This window comes from Fukomys damarensis, unplaced genomic scaffold (assembly GCF_012274545.1).
Source record: "Fukomys damarensis isolate Sample0158 unplaced genomic scaffold, DMR_v1.0_HiC HiC_scaffold_36, whole genome shotgun sequence".
NCBI classification, from domain to species: domain Eukaryota; kingdom Metazoa; phylum Chordata; class Mammalia; order Rodentia; family Bathyergidae; genus Fukomys; species Fukomys damarensis.
In genome coordinates, this window is record NW_022900948.1 from 48515740 (window position 1) to 48535420 (window position 19681).

At 60.6% G+C, this 19681-nt stretch overlaps 1 protein-coding gene across 1 annotated transcript in view; it reads right to left on the reverse strand.

Annotated features, from left to right (window-relative positions):
* Positions 1-840: 840 nt before the first annotated feature.
* Positions 841-19681, reverse strand: part of Ccdc187 (coiled-coil domain containing 187) — a 30633-nt gene continuing 11792 nt past the window's right edge. Inside the window, 18 exon segments of the mRNA XM_033759005.1 lie at positions 841-3005; positions 3429-3517; positions 3787-3863; positions 4120-4247; positions 5375-5517; positions 7192-7340; positions 7932-8051; positions 8503-8590; positions 9184-9365; positions 9607-9683; positions 12438-12529; positions 12654-12778; positions 13571-13684; positions 13993-14400; positions 14536-14612; positions 16845-16957; positions 19045-19132; positions 19412-19679. Coding sequence (XP_033614896.1) covers positions 1165-3005; positions 3429-3517; positions 3787-3863; positions 4120-4247; positions 5375-5517; positions 7192-7340; positions 7932-8051; positions 8503-8590; positions 9184-9365; positions 9607-9683; positions 12438-12529; positions 12654-12778; positions 13571-13684; positions 13993-14400; positions 14536-14612; positions 16845-16957; positions 19045-19132; positions 19412-19679 — 4179 coding nt within the window. The 3' untranslated portion in view covers positions 841-1164.

Sequence of the window (19681 nt, forward strand, 5' to 3'; positions counted from 1 at the left end):
ATTTATAAATGATTAAGGTAAGGAGTTGGTAAAGATGCATGGACAGACCACAGATAGGTGGAGAGACACATGGATGAGTAGGTGGGTGATGAGTAAGAAGGGTTTGCAGAAGTGACAATTCACACGTGTGTGCGCACACACTGCTTCAGGAGTGGAAAGTAACCTGGGAGACTTCCTTCACAGCCTCCAGATCCTCTCAAGAAATCCTGTGTGAAAGTCAGAAAACAGACCCTAAAACTGCTTCCTCTGTAAGCATTGAGCGCCGGGCTCATGCAAAGCCACTTCCGTAAGGGCCTGGAAGGTGGGGTTCAGGCACAGCCTGGGACAGTCAGAAGTGGCTTCCAGGGAGGCCTGAATGAGCTGTCCCACTGTAAGACCCTGTGCCATTGTCCCCTCCCACCGGCCCTGCAGTCCTCTGCCTCGCCCCACGGAAACTGAGTGTACCACTCAGACAGGCAGCTGAGCACTCCTCTTTCTGAGGCCCACCTGGCCTGTGCTCCAGGAACAGACTCCTCCCTCTGATGTCAGTCAGGGCCCCAGAGAGCCCTGAAGGAAGCTGTGCATCCTCCCTTATGGAGAACCCAGCCAATGGATGCCTGGTCACATGCCTTCCGGTATGGCCAGCAGCAGGGTGGCCACACAGCATTACTGTACCCCAGAAGGGGAGGCCCAGCTTCTGGAGGCACAGGCATACACACGCACGCACTCACAGTGTTACGGTCTGGGTCTAGATGTCCCCAGAGCCCCCTTCGGTCACAGGGTTTGTTCGGGGTGGCTGGATCTATAGTATGATGCTGGGATTAGGGTTGTGATTGCTAAACCACCACAGATTGTGGGTGGCTGGATCTATAGTATGATGCTGGGATTAGGGTTGTGATTGCTAAACCAGTCCACAGATTGGCTTGGCACTGCCCTAATCCCAGTAGTTTGAGTAAGAAGGGCAGAAAGACTCTGTTAAGGTTCTCTTGCTGCTGTGGCTACTGTGTGGGCGCCAAAAACAGCTTCTCCTCTGCGACACCCCTCTGCCTGGGAGCTAGCCAGTCACAGACCGAAACCTCCACAAACTGAGCTAAATAAACCCTTCCTCCCTTAACTTCCGGCGGCAGGTATTTTGTCTCAGGCAGGAGAGGAAGGCAACTGAGACACACAGTAACATCGCAGGGACTAGAGGCTGCCCCCAGGGGCCAGCCCTGAGAGCACAGCCATGGAGTCACACAAGATCCTCTGGGTGAGCTGGGTGGACACCAGGGCCACCACCTCGTCCCTCTCTGTGCCCACATCAGAGCAGGAGCCTGAGGTGGGGCCGGTGGCCATGTGTTCCCCTAGGAGCAGCTCTCTGCCCAGTGAGTCCTCTGCCCAGTGGCTCAGGCCGTCCACACCCTCCTCACCAGTGTGCCCGGGGGACCCTGCCTGGCCATGAGATACCCAGGCCGCCTGGTCTCCAGGAGGAGTTGGGAGGAAACTTGAGCCTTCCTGGTGCCCTGCCCTGGTGAAGCACTGCACCCCTGCCTGGGGCCCAAGGTGACTGCCAGAGGTGCCCTCGGCCCAGGGCCCCATACCCAGCACATCTGGGCCACAAGCTACCAACAGCCTGGACACATTCTCCCCTGCCATGCAGGCCACTTGGGACGGAGGCAGGGAGTGTGCTGATACCTGGGGGAGCCCCCCACTGACGCCCACCCCCTCACCCAAGGGTGACTCTGGACGGGTGACCTGTTGGGACCACTGGCTACCCACAGCCTGCATCCCCACCGCAGGCCCTGACCCACCCAGTTCACCCTCAGGGCCTCCATGTGGCCCAGGTGCCCCCAGGCTGAGCCCTGACTGCTGGGGACCCAGCGAGTCTTGGGGAACCATGGCCTCTTGGGGTGGGGAAGGGAAGTCTTCGGAGCAGGGCTGGGCCTCATCCCTGTCACTGTCAGCCTGGGGAGTGGGAGGCGGTGGAGGGAGGTGGGTGGCCCAGGGGGGGGCACGTGGGAGGTCCTCACTGCCGTAAGACAGTTCCCCATCCACAGAGGACAGGAAACCAGCAGTGTGCAGGGGGCAAGCTTGCTCTGGGACTCGGGGGGCCTGGGGCTTGGCCACAGGGGATGCCAGCCCCCAGGGGACCTCAGGCCCTGGAGAGGCCTGTGGAGGACTCCTTTCAGAGGACAAGCTCAGGCCAGCACCCTGGGGCCTCTCCTGGCCCCCAGCCCCTTCAGATGCAGAAGTCTCTGAAGGAAATGACAGTGATGGGTCTAGGTCATTCGAAGAGGCCGCCTCAGGGGACACCTGCTCTGTGCTCCCTGTGTCTGACCCCCCGCTCAGGCTCCAGCTGGTTCCAGAAGCTTCCTGTCCCTGCCTGGGGCCCGAGGCAGGTACAACCACACTGTGCTCCAAGATGGAAGAGCCAGGAGGCGAGGAGCTCCCAGAGGTGGGCCCGGCCCCCGCACCAGGTTCTGATAGGTTCTCTTCAATGCCCTCGTCCCAAATTTGGCTGGAGGCCTCTGACAGCTCTGAGCCAGACCTTGGAGAACAGACATCTTGGGGAGGCAGTGGCCAGCCTGCCTGCAGGAAGGTCCGCTCTGGGACTAAGTCTTCTGCCACAGCCACGTCCGGAGAGCCAGGCAGGGCACCAGCCTGGCCACGCTCTGGCCTCTGCCAGGTCACCTGCCCTGCACCCCCAGGAACAGCATCTGGCTGAGGATCACCCTGGTAGGGCCCCCCAAACAAGGATGAGCCAAAGTCCTTGTGAGCAGACAGCTCCTCTGACCAGTTGGGGTCGGTGCCCTGGCTGCGCTCAGCCTCTGGGCCAGACACAGAGAGGGAGCTGTCAGAAAGCTGGACCAGAGTAGCTGTGGCTTTCTGGAAGTCCTGGAGGGAGGAGCAGGACAGACCACTCACAGAACCTGCTGAGGATGTGGGGGACGATGCTAGGGACCCTGCAGACTCCAAGGGGAGCCCAGCTGTAGGCCTGGAGCCCAGGTGCACAGGGGTTCTCGCATCCTCTTCCACGGCAGCAGGAGCTGCTGAGACAGGGTGAATTTGGGGACATCCAACAGCTGTCACACCCTGCATCCAGGAACCAGCCCTGCCACCAGGCTCCTATAGCCAGCGGCTCAAAACCAAGACCCCAAATGAGGCAGGAACGCAGGAGGGTGCCAGCATACTCAGCCCCTTCTACCCGAGCCAGCTGTTGGCTGCCTCTGCCACTGCTTCCAAATGGGTTTATGGCATGGACTTTTTGAGTCTGAGGACCCAGCTTCTAGCATGCAGCTGTGGCCAGGATGGGCACCGTGCCTGCTTGGCTGCTCCTCTGTGACAGGGATGGGCCCCACCGCCTACCATGGCTGGCAGCCCCAGGCAAGTGAGAGCTGCGGGAAGGGCAGGGCTGGGTGCTCTAGGACCTGGCCCAGGTGGCCCTTAGGTGGGGACCCCAGGGTCCTGACCTGGCCTGGGGGCCCTGGAGAGGGCAGAAGCATCACCTGGGGAGGTGGCCAGGAGGGCGCTGCTGTCCTTCTGCCGACAGGCCTCTGTCCTGTAAGCACATGGTGGGTGAATCCTGGAGCACCCCGGGAGGGGACTTATCCTCCCAGCCCCCAGCTCACAGCCAGGGACACACAGGGTCAGTCAACGAGGCCTCTTAGAAACACCCCTGCCAGTCACCTCCCACCATCTGAGCTCTCCAGTGGGCCTGTCTTTGGGCACCATCTGGCCTCAGTATCTGCTGGATCCAGTGGCAGATGGGGCACCCCCGAGAGCTCAGAAGACCCCCTCCTGCGAGCACCCCCTGCCTGTGCCCCGCACCTCTGCTCCCCAGGTAGCCCGCTCTCCACTTCCAGGGGTTCCTCTGTGGGGATCCCGGCAGCATCTAGTCCAGCCACCTGCGGGGAGCATGGGAGCAGTGGTGTGGGGCCATGTCCTTCCAGGGCTACCACGAGGAATGGACCCCGACGAAGAGGGCACTGGCCAGGCACCTCTCCTGCCCATATGTGGGGTCTTGAGGGGCCGAGGATTAGGGTGAGCTCAGGAGAGTACATGCCTCTCAGGGAGCCTCCTCGAAGGCCGGGCCTCACATGAGGCCAAGCAGCAGGGTCAGGCTCCCTAGGAGTAGACAGCACAGGCCGCACCCCAACTCACACTTGCTTCCTGGGGACAGTGAGGACCGTCTGCTCCCAGGCGTCGCAGGCTGGGTCCTTGGCAGCCACCCACTTGAGCTGGGGGCCTCTTCTCGGCCCAGCAAGCTCTAGGCTGCGTCTGAGGGTCCCCTGCGGGCAAAGGCACAGCCAGCGCTTTCACACAGGCAGGGGCCAGGCAGGGGTGCCCGGAGTCCCAGAGCCCCACAAAAAGTTCTGAAAACTCATGGTGACGTAAAACTGCCTTGTGGCATTCAGTCTGTGTGAGGGCACAGAAACACCCAGGACAGTTAGTGACAGGAAGTTCCAAAAAAAAGGCTTCGAGAGGCCAAGCGTGGTGGCGCTCACCTGTAATCCCAGCACTCGGGAGGCTGAAGCAGGAGGATCACTATGAGTTCGAGACCAGCCTGGGGCTACATAGTGAGTTCCAGGTCAGTTTCAACTACATAGTGAGACCCTGTCTCAAAAAACCAAAAAAAACTTCAAGAAAATCACTTTACATGCAGAGTCCTCTGCCAGCACTGTCACTGGGGAAGGCTGAGACTCGGGAGAGCCAGGGCCAGGCAGGAGGGTGAAGGTGGGGGCATCTGGGGACAGCATGGACTTCTCTCTGTCTCCAGGTGCTTCGGAGAAGGCGTCTCTGCTGTGGAAGACGCCTGGCTTGTGGAACTCTGTCCCCTCTAGAAATGACTACGTACTCTCTAGGCCCTGTCACTACAGAGGGCCACATAGGCCAGAGAGGAGGCGGGGGAAGGCGCAGGCTGGGTGGCCAAGCTGCTGTGCTGGGACTGGGGGGCACTGGGGACAGGCATGACTCTTCCAGGGTCCCTCTGGGCGGGAAGCCAGCAAATGAGCTGACCCGTGGGGACAGGGAAGGGCCGGGCCATGGCAGAGCCCTGAGCTGGGGAGTCCTGGGTCAGGGCAGGGCACACCAGGGCCTAGCCCCACCCTCCTGCCACTTTGGCAGCCGCACACAGCAGGTCTGTGTGCCCCGACCTGCCTGGTGACACTCAGGCCTCCCCTTGGTGGCTCTGAGCCACATCTGCTGGGAGCCTCTGAGCAGCAGGGCCCATCTGGGTCCCCAGAGCCTGGGCCCCGCTCTGTATAAAGCTGACCATGCACTGTGTCACACTCAAACACAGACAGGGGCCCCATCGGGATCCACACCAGCACTGTGGGTGGGAACACGGGTCTGTCCGACCTGGGACTGCTGCCCTGAAGTGGCCCATAGCAGACACTGCTGCCACCCTGCCTGCTACCTTGGTCTGCATGGCTGCCTCTCTCCTTGGGTGGGCTGCTGGCCTTGGCTGTGTCCTCTCCCCAGGCCAGCCTTGGAGACTGCTGGTGGCCGTCGGCATCTGATGATGTCGCAGGTGTTCCCTCCCACCGCTCAGAGGCCAGGCTGCAAGATGGATTGGAGGTCACCGCCCTCCCCACTGCCCCCATGGGCATGCCCAGCCCTGCCATGACTTTGCAAGGCCCTGTGCCTGGCACAACCTTGTCTGGCAGTGGCTGTGGCCACACAAAAGTCAGATTCCCGGCACCCCTCCAGACAGACAGGGCTGTCACCATGGGGGGCACACTTCAGGGGAGATGGCTGACTCCCAGCAGTGAGGTCCCCGAGATTTCTGGTGGAGACTGACTGCTCTTTCTGGTAGAGCTGGGGGAACAGGGTACTCCCAAGTTGATGTCAGGCCCTGGGTACCCCACCCTGCCTCCCTGGGCCACACTGCCAGGGCAGCAAAAACTGCTTGTCAGCCAAGGTGGCAGGCAAGGAGGGCTGGTGCTGGCCCTCGTAAGCCCTTCTGGTTAGGGTCAGTGCTGGGGCAGGCCTGCCTATGGCACCTGCTTTCTCACCTCTACCCCAGAATGCAGAAAGCCTGCTGCCCCTACCCCAGGGCAAGCCTGACGGTGTCTCCAGATCCACACTTGGGCAGGGAGTGGACAGGAGGGGGCGCTGATAGGAGGGTGGTCCTCAGCCTAGAGCCGGTGAAGGACACGGTGCAGGGCTCAGGCCCTCGCGCACCAGCAACTGTACAGCAGCCCACTAGGCCCCCAGACCCTTTCAGAGGTTTCACCTCCTGAGCCCTCCCTGGCACCCCAGGTCTCAGACCAGGGCTCACACTACCTCCGTGTCCTTATCTTCGCTAGTCGCTGGCTTCCTGGGGCTTGGGGGGAACAGAGGCTTGTTCATGGATGTACCCCATTCCCAACACACTCCAAACACAGAACAAAGGAGCCAAGCTTGCTGGTTTCCCCAGGGCCCCGACTCCCGGCACAAAATCAAGCCACTGCTCAGGGTGGGCCTGCAGGGGCCCCATCTCTCTGGGCTGCGCCTGCCTTCCTCTCTACCTGCTCACTTTTGACTACACTTTGCCAGTGTAACAAGAACAGCTCCTGCCGCTGCTGCGTGGGAACCACCACCCTGTCAGCCCCATGGGCAAGCTCTTGGATCTGGGGTGGCAGTCAGCCCACAAACCTTTTCAGAGCCCACAACTTGCAACTGATTGCAGCGGAAGCTGCGCAGGAGGAAGCCCAGGAGCTGATGGCCTGGGGGAGGCTGCCTGGGTGGCAAAGAGTCACTGGGTGGTGACAGCCTCCCCAGGGCAAGCAGGGGGACCCAGTGAAGGCCCCAGGCTAGGGGCAGCTTCCAGCTCTGCTCAGCCCCAAAGTGAGCTCTGCCTTTACAGACACCAAGGGAACACCCCCCCCCATTCAGCCTGGAAAGAGGCCTTCATTCCTTGTGTTGCAAACTTAAGGCCCCAACCAGGGCCCCCGGCCACCACCAGCCACAGACAGCCCCACACCAGCTCTGGGGACACCCACAGGCTGGCAGCCACATGCATGCCACCTGCTGCCCTGAGCCAGGCTGGACACCTGCTGTCCCTCCACGCCCTGCAGCTGCCCTGGGAGACTCCCCACGGCCACGCCCAGCAGCCACAGAGCCAGGAACACATCTGCTCTCTGCTCCTCCCCAGGTCCCTGCAGCTCTGGCCTAGTTCTCCACAGGCTCCCCCAGTGCCCTCAGGGTCCCCCTCCACAGGGTGAGGGCTGCTGAGCAAGGGCCAGGACTCACCTTGCAACCTCCACACTCTCAGGACCTCTCTGGACTTGTGGGCTGGTGGAGCTGCCAGGCCTGTGTGGTGTCGGGAGGCACAGGGCTCCCTCCGGCTGGCCTGTCTCTGAGGGGCCTTCCCAAGTGGCCTTGACTTTGGGGCTGGGACTCTAGGAGAGACAGCAGAGGCAGTGGGCATGGTCTCATTGGAGAGGCAGGTGGCATGCGTGGCAGCCCTTGGTCTCACAGCCTGGGTGCCCTGCGTGACACCAGCCGACATGCACCCTGCTGACAGGTCCTCAGAGCCCATGTCCCACCCAAGGTTGGCAGAGGTACCCCCAGCAAGCACAAGGGCAGTAAAGGGTCCCCTGTCCTGCAGGCCCACTTGGGGCAGGTACTTCAGAAAGCCCTGTTCATTCCCCCTCAAGGGAAGACCTCAGGCTCACAACTTAGAGGGATACGATACCCATCCACATAGCTCTTCCATGCTGGCTGATGGTGGTAGGGCAGGACAGAGCAGCTACTGGTTCTGAGGGGCTGGAATCCAGGAAGGGGCCCCAGGCCACGGGCCAGAGGTCTGTCCTCCCTTCACCACTGCCTGTGCTCCTGCTAGGTTGCCCACCTCCACCACGGCTTTCTTTCTCCACATCCTCGGCCACCCATGGCCACTGGAGGTCTGTCTGCTCCTGCAGGACCTATCCAGGTCACCTCACCAAGAAAGTCCTCAGCCCACACCTGCACACCCCCAGCGGAGCACCCACCTGTGGCCGGGGCGGGGTCCTTTGCACTGTGAGAATGGCCTTGTGGTGCTGCAGGAGCTGCTGCCTGCCTGGGAGCACTGACCCGTGCAGGTTCCACAGGTCCCGGACTTCCCTCTGCACCTGCCAAGGACCCCAGGAGCCCGGCGGGGAAAAGAAGAGGACTGATGAACAGTAAAGGGGCACACAGAGCACACTGGCCCTCCTTTCCCTGCAACTCCTTGGATGCTGGCTTTCCCAGGGATTGACAGGAGGAAGCTGGAGTGCTCTTTCCCCAAGGGTCCCCACCATAGGGCTGGCACACCCTCTTCTACCCATCTCCTTTATTAAGCCCTCCCAAGACCTAGGACGTGGACACTACTGCTCCAATGCCAAACCAAGGCTACGGCCAGCAAGAAGCTGAGCCTGACCTGCAGCCAGGGTCACCCTCTACCCGGCCATGGCTCCATCCCAGGTCCCAGGCCCACAGGGTCCCAGGCAGCAGTGGAGGGTGGTGAGGACACAGGGACTCTCCGGCAGAGGTGTGGCGAGGGTGGCAGGTCTGACTATGCTCCCCAGCCCAGCCATGCCTTACCGGCTCCTTCTCCAGCCTGCAGAGGGTCTGCCTTGTCCGCTCCAACAGAGCAGCCCCTGTGGCTTGGTGGCCCCGGCTCCCCAGACACCTGGGGGAGCAGTAGGTGGTCAGTTCCAGAGGCCTGCAGGTGGCCTTGGAAAGCCCGGAGCAGAAAGTGGGAAGCAGACACAGAGGCACCCGAGCCGCCCACCCACGTCTGACCACAGGGCAGACAGCAGGCAGGGCTCCCCACAGCCAAGCACACCACGGACCTCTGGGGGGCTTTCCACAGCCCTCCGAGGCCCGCGCAATATCAGGAGGCTTGGCCTGCACTCTCACCGTGGGGGACCCCGCTTCTGGGTCCCCGCTAAGGAAAGCTCCTGGTGTGTGCTTGCCAGCACCGTCTCAGGGAAGGCGTGGAGGGTCTCTTGGCCTCTTAGTCTAGGGGCAGAGACAAGTACGCTGCAAACAGGTGCACGACCTGTGGGGGGCCATGGGTGGTGTCCATTGTTCGTTTTGGGGAGGCTTTACTGTCTTAAGTCCTTTTCTGCAAACACCTATTCATTACTACAATCAACAGTTATTTCCCCCGGGGCGGGGCCCGTGAGGCGATGGGGGCGGGGTCATGTGGATGGGCGGAGCCAGCGAGCCCAATGGGCATGGTGACTGGATGAAGTGCTTTCTGACCGCGCGTGCGCTCACCCGTGCAGGTGCTCTATCCAAGCCCGCCCGGCGCAGGCCTTTTCTTCTCTCGCCATTTGGCGCAGGCGCAGCAGCGCTTCCTGGTGTTGCGCGCGCAGCTCATCCTCCTCCCGCAGGCTCTGCTTCAGCCCGGCTGTCAAGCCCGCTCCTGGCTTGGCGCTCCCGGTCCTTACCGAGCTCCCCTCGGGAGAGGCAGACCGAGCCTAAGCGCTCCTGGGGCCGGCCTTGACGGGTGGAAGCCGCTCTGGGGAGCCCTCATCACCTCGGTCTAGACCGTGCACTTGTTAGTGCTCTAGAGGGTGCCGGGAAGGCCGTGCCCCTCCAGCTGGCCGGGTAGGTGCCGATGGCAGGAACACTCCCAGGGCCCTGATACCACACCCAGTGTGTGCACCCCGGAACTGTGCCCTTGCCCCCTGCGTGTACCTGGTGTTCGGGGCTGTCCCGAGGGCTGAGCGGGGCCAGGGGCGGCTGGGTGGGGTCTGTGTCCAGCGAGGCCAGCCCTGAGAGAGAAAGCGGGTGGTCGGGGGTCAGTGGGATGGGCGCCCGCATCCTGAGCTATCTTTCCGGAAGGTGGGTCAAAGGTGGCTGTCTGGGGCTCCCACCCCGGCACACAGCCCCACACCAGGTCCTGGGAGGCAGTGCTGGCAGAGCCCTGCTGCCACTGGCTTCCACCGAAGGTATACTGAGGCTGCAGGAGGTGACCTGGGCCCTCATCAGGAGCCCTGCTGGTGGAGCCCAGATTCCCAGCTGCAGCGGCTTTCTGGCTGCTGACCTCTGCTGGCCGTGACCAGAAAATGACCCTATACTTCAAAAAGTTCCTTCCTGCCAACAGTCAACAGTCAACGGGACTGGATTGTGGGCTTTTCATCTCATCTGAAACAACTAAAAACAATTACATATGTGTGCTCGTGTATATGCACATTCTGCACGTGCATGTGTACTCACACTCATAGGAAAGCACAGTTGCCTACGGACACCAAATAGCACTGAATGTGATTGCCGCTGGAAAACAAGGGTGGTAAGATCCTTGATGCAAACATCCTAAGGCTTGAGAGAGTTTCCAGACCGAAGACAGGGAGGGAAACTGAGGTAAAGAGATGGAGCTGAGTCTGCGGTGCCCAGTAGCTATGGCGGTGGTGAGCTGGAGCCTGCCTGGAGTACTGAGTGGAGAATCCACTGGTTAGCCCAGGTCAGGAAGCAGCTGGAAGCTGGGAAAGTGGTGTCCAGAGGTCAGAAGGCTGGGAATTGAGCCCGGACAGTGCTGTGGTTCACTTCGCCAGCAGTGCACACAGCCCCTCCTGCCTCAGGATGGGGAAACTGAGTCCTTGCCTGGGTACTGACCTGGCTCCACTGAGACAGTGAAGATCAGATCAACTCTGAACACCCACCATCCAGAGTGGAGTTAAAGATGTGTGTGGAAACGCAGAGACACCCAGACCAACGCAGTGAATTCCACCAGGCCCAGTGGGCAGGCAAGGATGCAAAACGGTTGTCCACAGAGGCAGGGAGAGTAAAAAACTGACCCAGGCCATGCAGTGGTGGAAATTACTGAGGTCATTGAAGCTTTTATAGCTTTTTTCCATGTGCTTGAAAAGTTAAGTGAAGGGCCGGGGATTTAGCTCAGTGGTTCCAGCGCCTGCCTCGCAAGAAAAGGGCTTGAGTTCAATCCCCGGTACCAAACAACAACGACAAAAAGAATATCCCTAGTACTGCCAAAAAAAAAAAAAAGAGAAAATTGTTAAGTGAATCACAGAAGGCAGAAAGGATCCAAATGCAGCTCTTAGAAATGAAAATGTAAAATATTTGAGATGAAAACGCTGGATGGGGTTCATGACAGATGACATTGCAGAAGGAAAGAGCTCACAGCTTCCTATTTCCTACTAATGAGTTTTCACAGGACAGAAAGAGCATTTGAAGAAATAGAAGGTAAGGGATCAGGGATTTAGCTTAGAGGTTCCATGCCTGTCTCCCAAGAACAAGGTCCTAATTTCAATCCCTGGTTCGGGGGATGGGGGTTAGAAATAGGAGGTGGGAATTTTCCAAAATTGAAGAAAACAATAAAATCCCAGGCCCAAGAATCTCAACAAGCTGGGTGTGGTAGCGCACGCCTGTAATCCAGCACTTGGGAAGCTGAGGCAGGAGGATCATTGTGAGTTCGAGATCAGCCTGGACTACATAGTGAGTTGGACCCTGTCTCCAACAACAACAAAAACAAAAAACCAGATAGGTTGAAAGTGAGAGGGTAGGGGTCTGCCCTGTAAACCTAGTTAAAAGAAGACTGAGTTGTGGCACACTGCTCCATTGATTGTGCCCAAAGCAGGCTTTGGCTTGTTTTGAGAGGTGAGACCAGCCTCATCCTCTCTGCTGAGGACAGAGTGACTCTTACCCAAATTCCATGTCCAGTGTTAAAACCTTCTTTACCAGAAAGACAAGGTTAATTATTAACCACAACCTGTATTTTGTCTGTTCTGTTCCTAATTCAAGAATGCTTCCTTTTTTACTTTCAAGCCTTGCCTGCATCTGTAACGTATCCATAGCTACTACACATCCTCTCTACCTCAATCTATGATGTCACCAATAAATATGACAACTCTGGGAGTTCAGGGCCTTTGCTCGCTCAGTCTTGCTTGCACAAGCCTTGGTCATCCTGGCTCCCCTGTCTCTTTAACTCCGTCTTTGAGTTTTTCTTTTAACCTTGCGTTGTAGTACTGAGCAGGAGATCGGAACCCACCCTGGGTATCTGATACTGAGAGGTCTAAAAGTACTAAAGCAGGCTTTGGGGCAGAGCACCTTGCAAGGAAGGCCAGGGCTCTGCCATGAGCACAAGGGAGAGATCAGTGAAGAGCAGGCATCCTGTGGATGTGCTAAACAACCAGTACAACTGCATGGGAAACTAGACAGCTCACAACCACAATTGGCGACTCCAGCACCCTCTCAACTCCTGATTGGAATGGGGCAGAAAACCCATAGAGATGCAGGCAATTTGAACGTCATCAACCAATGGGGTCTAACTGACCTCAGCAGCTCCCCGTCCAGCCATGGGGGACACACATTCTCTTCAAAACCATGGATGGGCACCAAGACAGGCCCCCAGCTCAGGGGACTCGGCATCGCACCCCTGCGTACGGCCACAGTGAGTGGGGACCAGAACGATAGGAGGAGAGTGAGCGGTGAGTGTGCTCACAGCTGTGGGCCAGCTCTGGGTCTAACAGCTCCTGCCTTACCTGCCAGCACAGGTGACAAGTGACACTCACCTGCAGAAGCCAACTTGCCCTCCGCACTGGCTTGCCCCTCCTCAGGATCCTGGAAGGACCCGGTGACATCTCTGCCCAGGGCTGGGGGTGACCTGACAGGTGGGAAAGCATACCAGAGGTGGGGGCCATCCGGGCTGCACCTGACACCTGCCCCAGGGGACAGCCTGCCCGAGCTCCTCAGTGCCAGGAGGGTGGCGGCCTCGGCCTCTGCCTCACCTGGTTCTGCGGGGCATGGGACTCTGGGCCAGTGATGTGGGCTCTGGGTCCACGTGGGCGTGTGGCTGCTCCAGCTTCGAGTCCATTCCTGGCCTGGTGCGGGCCCCCTGTTTCTCCATCAGCCGCTGTAGGGACAGGGAGGCAGAGCTGCCAGCAGAGGGCTGGGCACGAGGACTGGAGGGACTGTGTCGGAGGCACCAGATGGGGAAGCAGCACTCCAAGGACCAAGGCAGAAGCCAGCCAGGCATCCTTGTGGCTGAGCCCCTGTGGCCGCCATGCTCAAATCCGGAGGAGGAGCAGAGCCCGTGGTGGGGGAAGAAGGGAGAGGGGCCACACAGGCGACTCTGCACTCTGGGTCTGAGAGGTCCCATGTGCCCACGCAGGCAAGGCTCCCGGCTCTGCGGCCATCCTAGGTGCTGCTAGTGTCTGTCCTGCCAGCAGCCCCGCATGATGGACAGGGAACAAAGAGCCCTGCGGCTTTGTCCCACCAGCCAGGTCACAGCTACCAGCTGGTCAACACCCCCAGCCCAGAGTCACCGCCTCTGGGCTAGGTACCTTCTTCCCCTTCAGGGCCAGGCGCTGAGCTTCCCGTCTGATGGGTTTCGGAGAGGCCGGCAAACGATGGAGTCTGTGTCCCTACAGCTCTGGGCCTAACAATCTTGGTCCAGGACAGTGCGAGGCGGAAGCACATCTGTGACCAGGCCTGGCACCCTGGGGCCGGAGTGGCCCAATGTCTGGCCCTGCTCTGAGGCTTTGCTGTGAGGTGGGTCCCCCATGAGCCCACACGCAACCCCTGCCAGGCCCATACTCACAGGGCCAAGTGCCTGGCTGTGCCCCTGCTGGGCACCCACTGCCGAGGGGCCTCGGGCCGGCTGGGCAGGAGGTGACAGGGGCTGTGGGGAGGGGGAGTGGCTAACCTCTAGCTGGTGCTTGAAGAGCAGCCCATCCAGAGCCATCTGTGTCTCCCAGACCTCCTGCTCCGCTCGCTGCCGCAGGAGCCCCAGAGCCTGCTCCTGCTTCCGCTGGTCCAGCTGCAGCACGATCTCATGTCCTGGGTCCTGCTGAGGACAGGACCCTGCCCCTGCTGCCTGTCCTCTGGGGAACCCCCTTGACGTCTCTGCCTGGGCCTCCTCATCTGTCTTGGCTCTGCTTCCTCCCGTCTCTGTGTCCGCATTGCAGAGTGGGGAACAAGGGGGCCCTGCTTCTAAATCCCACAGTTCTGTGCTTTGGATCCTTCTACTCAGCCTCAGGGGCCAAAGGCGGCTGCCAGTTCCCCCTAAACAGAAGCAGCCTTGGGGCCACAGCTGTCCTTGGTCTGTTGTCACAGGCTGGGACCCACCTTCAGTGACTCGAGGAAGCTCAAGGACTTCAGCTGGAAGTCAGCAAGGTGCCCACCTCGGCCTCTGGGGTGCAGCCCTCTGGGCTCTTGGGAATCTGTGGGCCACAGAGTGGGCAGTGAGTGACAGTGAGGCTCTGGGCCTCTCTCTGCCTTGCAGCCCTGACACTTGCTCCACAGCAGGCCACAACCTCTCCAACCTTCAAGGAAACTGAGGCACAGGCAGGAGGAGGGCCAACACCCAACCTCTGGGGTGGGGCTGGCATCAGGAAGAGCCCCGGCCACACACAGCTGCTGTGCCCACCCCAAGGCGCTCCCGGCTGGACCCCAGGCCCAGTTCCTTCCCAGGTTCACAGGACAGGAGCCATCAGGAGAACTTGGTCCTAGGCTCGGCACTTGTGGTAGGAGACCCTGTGGGGCAGTCTACTTCCCTGGAGGGTCAGGGCCCTCCTGGGGACTTGAGGATTGCTTCTGGGCCACTCCCCACCATGGAGTTCACCAGTGTCCCTGCACCCGAGGGCCACAGAGGGGCGGCCCAGGCGCTCAGCTCTGACTGCTTTGTGGAGGCTGCCACTGGGCGGGTCGGCAGCTCTCACCTGCTCTCCTCCTGGGTCCTGTGACAGCTGGCAGGAATGCAGAAGATCAGCTCAGTCCTAGGCTCAGACCCTCAGTCTGAGTCATCACTGACCAGGGCAGTGGCCAGCACCGTGCCTGGTGCCCAGAGTGCACCATCCTCCTGGGCAGAGCTCAGCTTCCAAGCGGCGAGCAGGGTGGCAGAGAGAGGTCAGGCAGGATGTGGGGGCTCCCCAGGGACCCCCATCTAACCGGCTGCCACAGAGAGTGAAAACACTTGCAAACTCTGATTTGGGGTCTTGTGTTCTTCTTTTTGTTTTCTGCAGCACTGTGGCTTGAGCCCAGGACCTCGGTACAGAGCTGCATCCCCAGCATGTTTCTTGGTTTTTATTTAGAGAGGATCTCACCAAGTCAATAGGTTTCCAAGGCTGGGCTCAAACTTGCCATCCTCCTGCCTCAGCTGAGATTGCAGGCCACCCTGGCCAACCCAGGAGTGATGGGAAGCTTGGGTCACCTCTGTCCATATCAGCGCCCTGATAGGTCACCAGGAGCACATGCACTGTGTGGCCCTGAGCTCTGGGCCATGGGGCAGAAGCAGCCCAGGAGACAGCCAGGGTCATCCCAGGTGCAGACGCTGACCTCAACTCTCCCTGATTCTGCTCATTAGACAAGGCCCCCAAGAATTCACCCTCTGCCTGAAGCATCTGCTGGCTGAGGACCCAGCAAGGTGACTTCCTAGTACCTCTGCACCAGGCCTGCCATTGTTGCTCCCAGGAACCACTGCCTCCCTGAGATGAGGGGTGCTGGATGCCCACCCTTGGGGGGCCCAACCATAGAGCAGCCACCGCCACACCTGCCACTTGGGCTTAAACTTGAGCACAATGTAAACTTCCACCCCCAGTCGCACTGGCTGTGCTTCAGCAGCTGTGTGCTTGCGTGTACCTGCTGGCTGCCATCTGTGCCCCATCCAGCCGCAAGAAGATCTGTTGAGCAGTGTGGCTGGGGTCAAGCACCAAGTTCCCTGGGACAGCGCTGCCTCAGTGGTAGCAGCTGCAGTAGTGAGGTCGGAGGGGCACTGGGCTCTCCCTGGCTGTGGATCTCAGGGCTTATGCATTCTGCCCCCACCCCAGGCAGAGCCTCCTCCTGGTGCAGAGTGCCAAGTGCTTGTTCTCTGCCCATCTTCCTGCTGTGACCACAATACTCAGCACCACAATGGCTCAGGTGCCATGCAGTGCTGATGGCAGGGTTCTCCACGAGCTGGTGCCATCCCCGGTAAACTGTGGGCTTCGAGACCCTCTGTACCCTGGGGCCTAGGAGAGCACCTTCCCCAGGGGGAGCTCCTGGGAGCCAGAGGCACGGAACCCCCACCGTGTGCCTCAGACACGTGCCTGCCCGCTCAGGAATGAGGGGTGTCTGCACACACACATGTACATTCCCCCCAGACCCCCCACAGATGAGCCAGCCTGCAGCTGCTGGCGCACACCCTCTGGGCCCAGGGAGGGTGCTGTGGAGGGAGGAACCCCTCAAGAAAGCTGCTCAGCTCTGAACTGGATCCAAAATCCTCTCTGTCCCACTCAGCTGCCTGAAGGAAAGCCTGGGGCTGTGCCGACTCCAGGCCTCTCTCCAGCTGCTAGATCCCCCCGGCCTTGCCAGGAGAAGGAGATGCCCTGGGGCTGCGCTGGGTCACAGCTGGACCCACCGTATACCACTACTGTGTGCAAAACCTGTTCTCTAGACAAACCCAGTGGCGCTCACAGCCCTCACTTCTAGGAGGCCTCCCACCCACAGCCCAGGGACTCTGCCAGAACAAGGCCCAGGCATGGGCCATCTGCCTCCCCAGGGCCTTGAGGCTTCTAGGACAGCAGACCAGGCACAGTAGATCCTCTGCCAAGCACCAGAACCTCAGCCCCAAGTGTTTCTTTGCTGTAACTCAGAAACAAACACACCCAAGTAGCCATAGGACAGGTGGCGCCCTGGGCTGGTGGCCATGGGGAAGTGTCATCCATGGGAACTACACCCCGAGGTGTCAGGAGCCTGGCTGTCCACAGGACAAGCGTCAGCCCCACCCAGCCACATGCCTAGAGTGTACAGGAGCACGGAGCAGACAGCGAGGCCCAAAGCCTGGGAAACACTTTAATACAGGGTTGCAGATGCTGACTGCAAGGAAAAGGCTCCCTACCCCATGCGGCCATGCTCCCTCTAGGCAGTGGTGGGGGTCCCCGGCAGACGCCCCTGGCCACCTGGCCAGCCAGCCCAGGGCCTGTCTGCAGGCTCGCCCTTACCACAGCTCCGGGGGGTCCAGGGCGTCACCAAGCCCTCCCCTCTGGCAGCCAGCAAGTCCTCCAGCCACAGGGAGCCACAGGTGGGGTGCGGGGCAGCAGGTGCCCCAAGTGTGCTGGAGACACAAAGCACAGGTGGTCATGAGGTCGGGCTGGGAGGAGGAGGGGGACCAGGGACTACACCCCACCTTTGGGAAGCAGGGCTCCCACAGCTGCAGCAGGGTCAAACCCAAAAAAGCGTGTCCAGGGCAGGACCTGAGCCAAAGCCCAGGAGGGGGCTAGGCCTGTGGTCTGCAGGGCAGCTACAAGAGATGGCACTGTGTGCCCACCCACTTGTGTGAGTGAGGCTGGCTGGCCTGCTGTGAGGTGCAGCTGGAACCTGAGCTCAGGGCTCCTGGGAGCTCCGGAGCAGGAGCAGAGCCTCTCTACAGGTCCAGGGAGGTGCAAGGGCCATGTGTCAGCCCTGACTCTCCCCATGGCAGGTAAGCCCAGTTCTCGTGGCTGGCACTATCACCCCAGGAAGGCAGAGGGCTGGTGACGAAGGAGCCATGTGTGGCACACCATGCTGTGAGCTAGGAATTGGGTTGGCTGGACTCAGACTGGTGACTCCTGCTAACAGGGTCAGGGAACAGGCAGAGAAGTTTCCGGAAAGCCTGGCAGCTCTGGGGTTAAGAGGTAGGGAGGGTGTGTTCTGGGGTAAAGCTTGGAGGCAGCTTGCTGGGACCCCAGCACCTAGCACACAGATGCAAGCAAGGGTTCAGCCCTCACCTGCCTGAGTGCCAGGGTCCCTGTGGTGTAGGAGAGGGTCCCACCTCAAGCCCTGGGGTGAGGCAAGGGGGACAGGGCCACAGGGCGCAGGACACAGGCAAGGAGGAGCAATATGCTTCTGAAGAAATCCCAGAGGGCCCAGCCAGCCTCGTGACCTTTCACCCCCCGCAGGACCCGCTTCTTCCTGTCCTGGGATGCAGGGGACGCAGCACCCAGAGCCCTGCCTTGTGGGACCCAACCCACTGTCCTCTGGCCCTCCCCAGCTCAGTACAAGGAACATGGGTACCTTCTAGGCCTGAGCCTGGGTATGCACCTCCCCTGTCCACCTGGGAGCCTGGAGCACTGACATTAACCTCTCCCCAGTCCCCACCCACAGGGTTCTACAGGCTGTGGTGGGGATGGGGGAAGCAGAGCGCCACCAGCCCTCTGCTGCCCCCTACTGGTCACAGGGAATCAGTGAGGATACCACCCAAGAATGCCCCAAACCCCAAACCCACCGCCCCAGAGATCCGAGGTCAGAAGGGGGGGGTTCACCAGCAGGAGCGGGAGTGGAGACAATATACTCAGCTCAGCACCTCATTTCCTGTGGACCCCTGAAATTGGGCCTGGCTTTGCCCAAGGTCAGCTGACAGAGCTGGGGTTTGACCCCCAAAAGTCCTAGGCAGCCAATTGGTGGTGGGGGCTCATCGGTCTGTTCCATTAGACCTGCAGCACCCCAGAATCTGAGAGGCCCGAACCAGTTTCATGTGCAGCTGGGCTAAGGAGTGGCCTCACCCACACCCTGATGGGGTGCCAAGCCTGGGATGGCCCAGGCAAGGTCAGCTGCTGTGCCCAGGAGAGGGGGCAGGCACTGGGCTGCAGGGACTTGGGCTGATGGAGGGAGGCTCAGGAGGGGCCCTGGGTATCATGAGTTCCGAGAGGACCCCAGTGGGCTGCTTGTGGAGTTGGAGCGTCCGCAGAGCAGTGTCAGTGCAGCGCCAGCTGTGAGACCACTCACAGGACAGGCGCTCTGGGGACTCCACAGAGTCACAGGGGTCCCCTCAAGAGCAGCAAGAAGCTGGGAAAGGTGAGGGGCCCAGAGCAGGAAGCCGGTGCCCACAGAAGGGACCTCAGATGCACCTGTGCTGCCTGGACCCCAAAAGGCCAGGGCCAGAACTCAGGTGAAGCTGGATGAAGGAGCCGTGAGTGGGGCTCAGACATGGGATGGGGAGGTGACAGGCGGGCTCCAGCGGCCGACAGCACGTGCAGTGCTCATGGTGTCTCCCACGGGCTCAGAGCCAACACAAGGGCCATTTGTGGGGGACCCTGCCCTGGTCAATGCCGGCACCAGACCTGCCTGGCCCAGATTCTGGGCGTGGGATCCCCTGACCTAGCCTGGCCTTGGCCTGGGCCAGCTGCAGGGGGCATGAGGGGTGGCCCCAGGGCCAGGACTCACCTCCCTGCACCGGCTCCAGGGGCCTGGACAGGCACAGAGTCTCCCTGCAGCCTCTGCTCCAGCTGCCAGCATCCCTCCTGCATGGTACCTTTGGAAAGGGGACCGATGTCACACAGCATCCAGAGGGTGGAGGAGCCAGGTCAGGGCCCTGAGTCACTGGGCAGGAGTCCCGGGTGTGCCCTACATGGACCCAGCACAGCACCACAGGCCTGTCCTCCTCTGCCAGGGGATGAGTCAGGCACAGGACGCCGGTGTGGCCTGTGACATGTGCTGTGTGGGAGGGCCAGCTACTGTCACCCTGCACCTTTTCAGGGAAGAAACCGAGGGGCAGAGGGAGCAGGGGACCTCCTGACCACCCCAGGCCCACCTTGGCGCTGGCTCTCGGGGCTGATCTCTGGGCTCCAGGGCTCCCAGCCTGAGATCCAAGGCAGTACCTCCACATCCAGGAAGCCATCGTGAAGTGATACTCTGTCTTCACTGGGCACTGAGGCCCCCGGGTAGGCTGGGACAGTGGGCACGGTGTCAGACACCTCGGTCCTGTGCAGCTTGGCGGTCAGGATGTCAACACGCTGCTGCAGGACGTCGGCCATGGTCTCCAGCGCCTGCAGCCGGGCCTGCTTGTGCTGCGTGTGCAGGG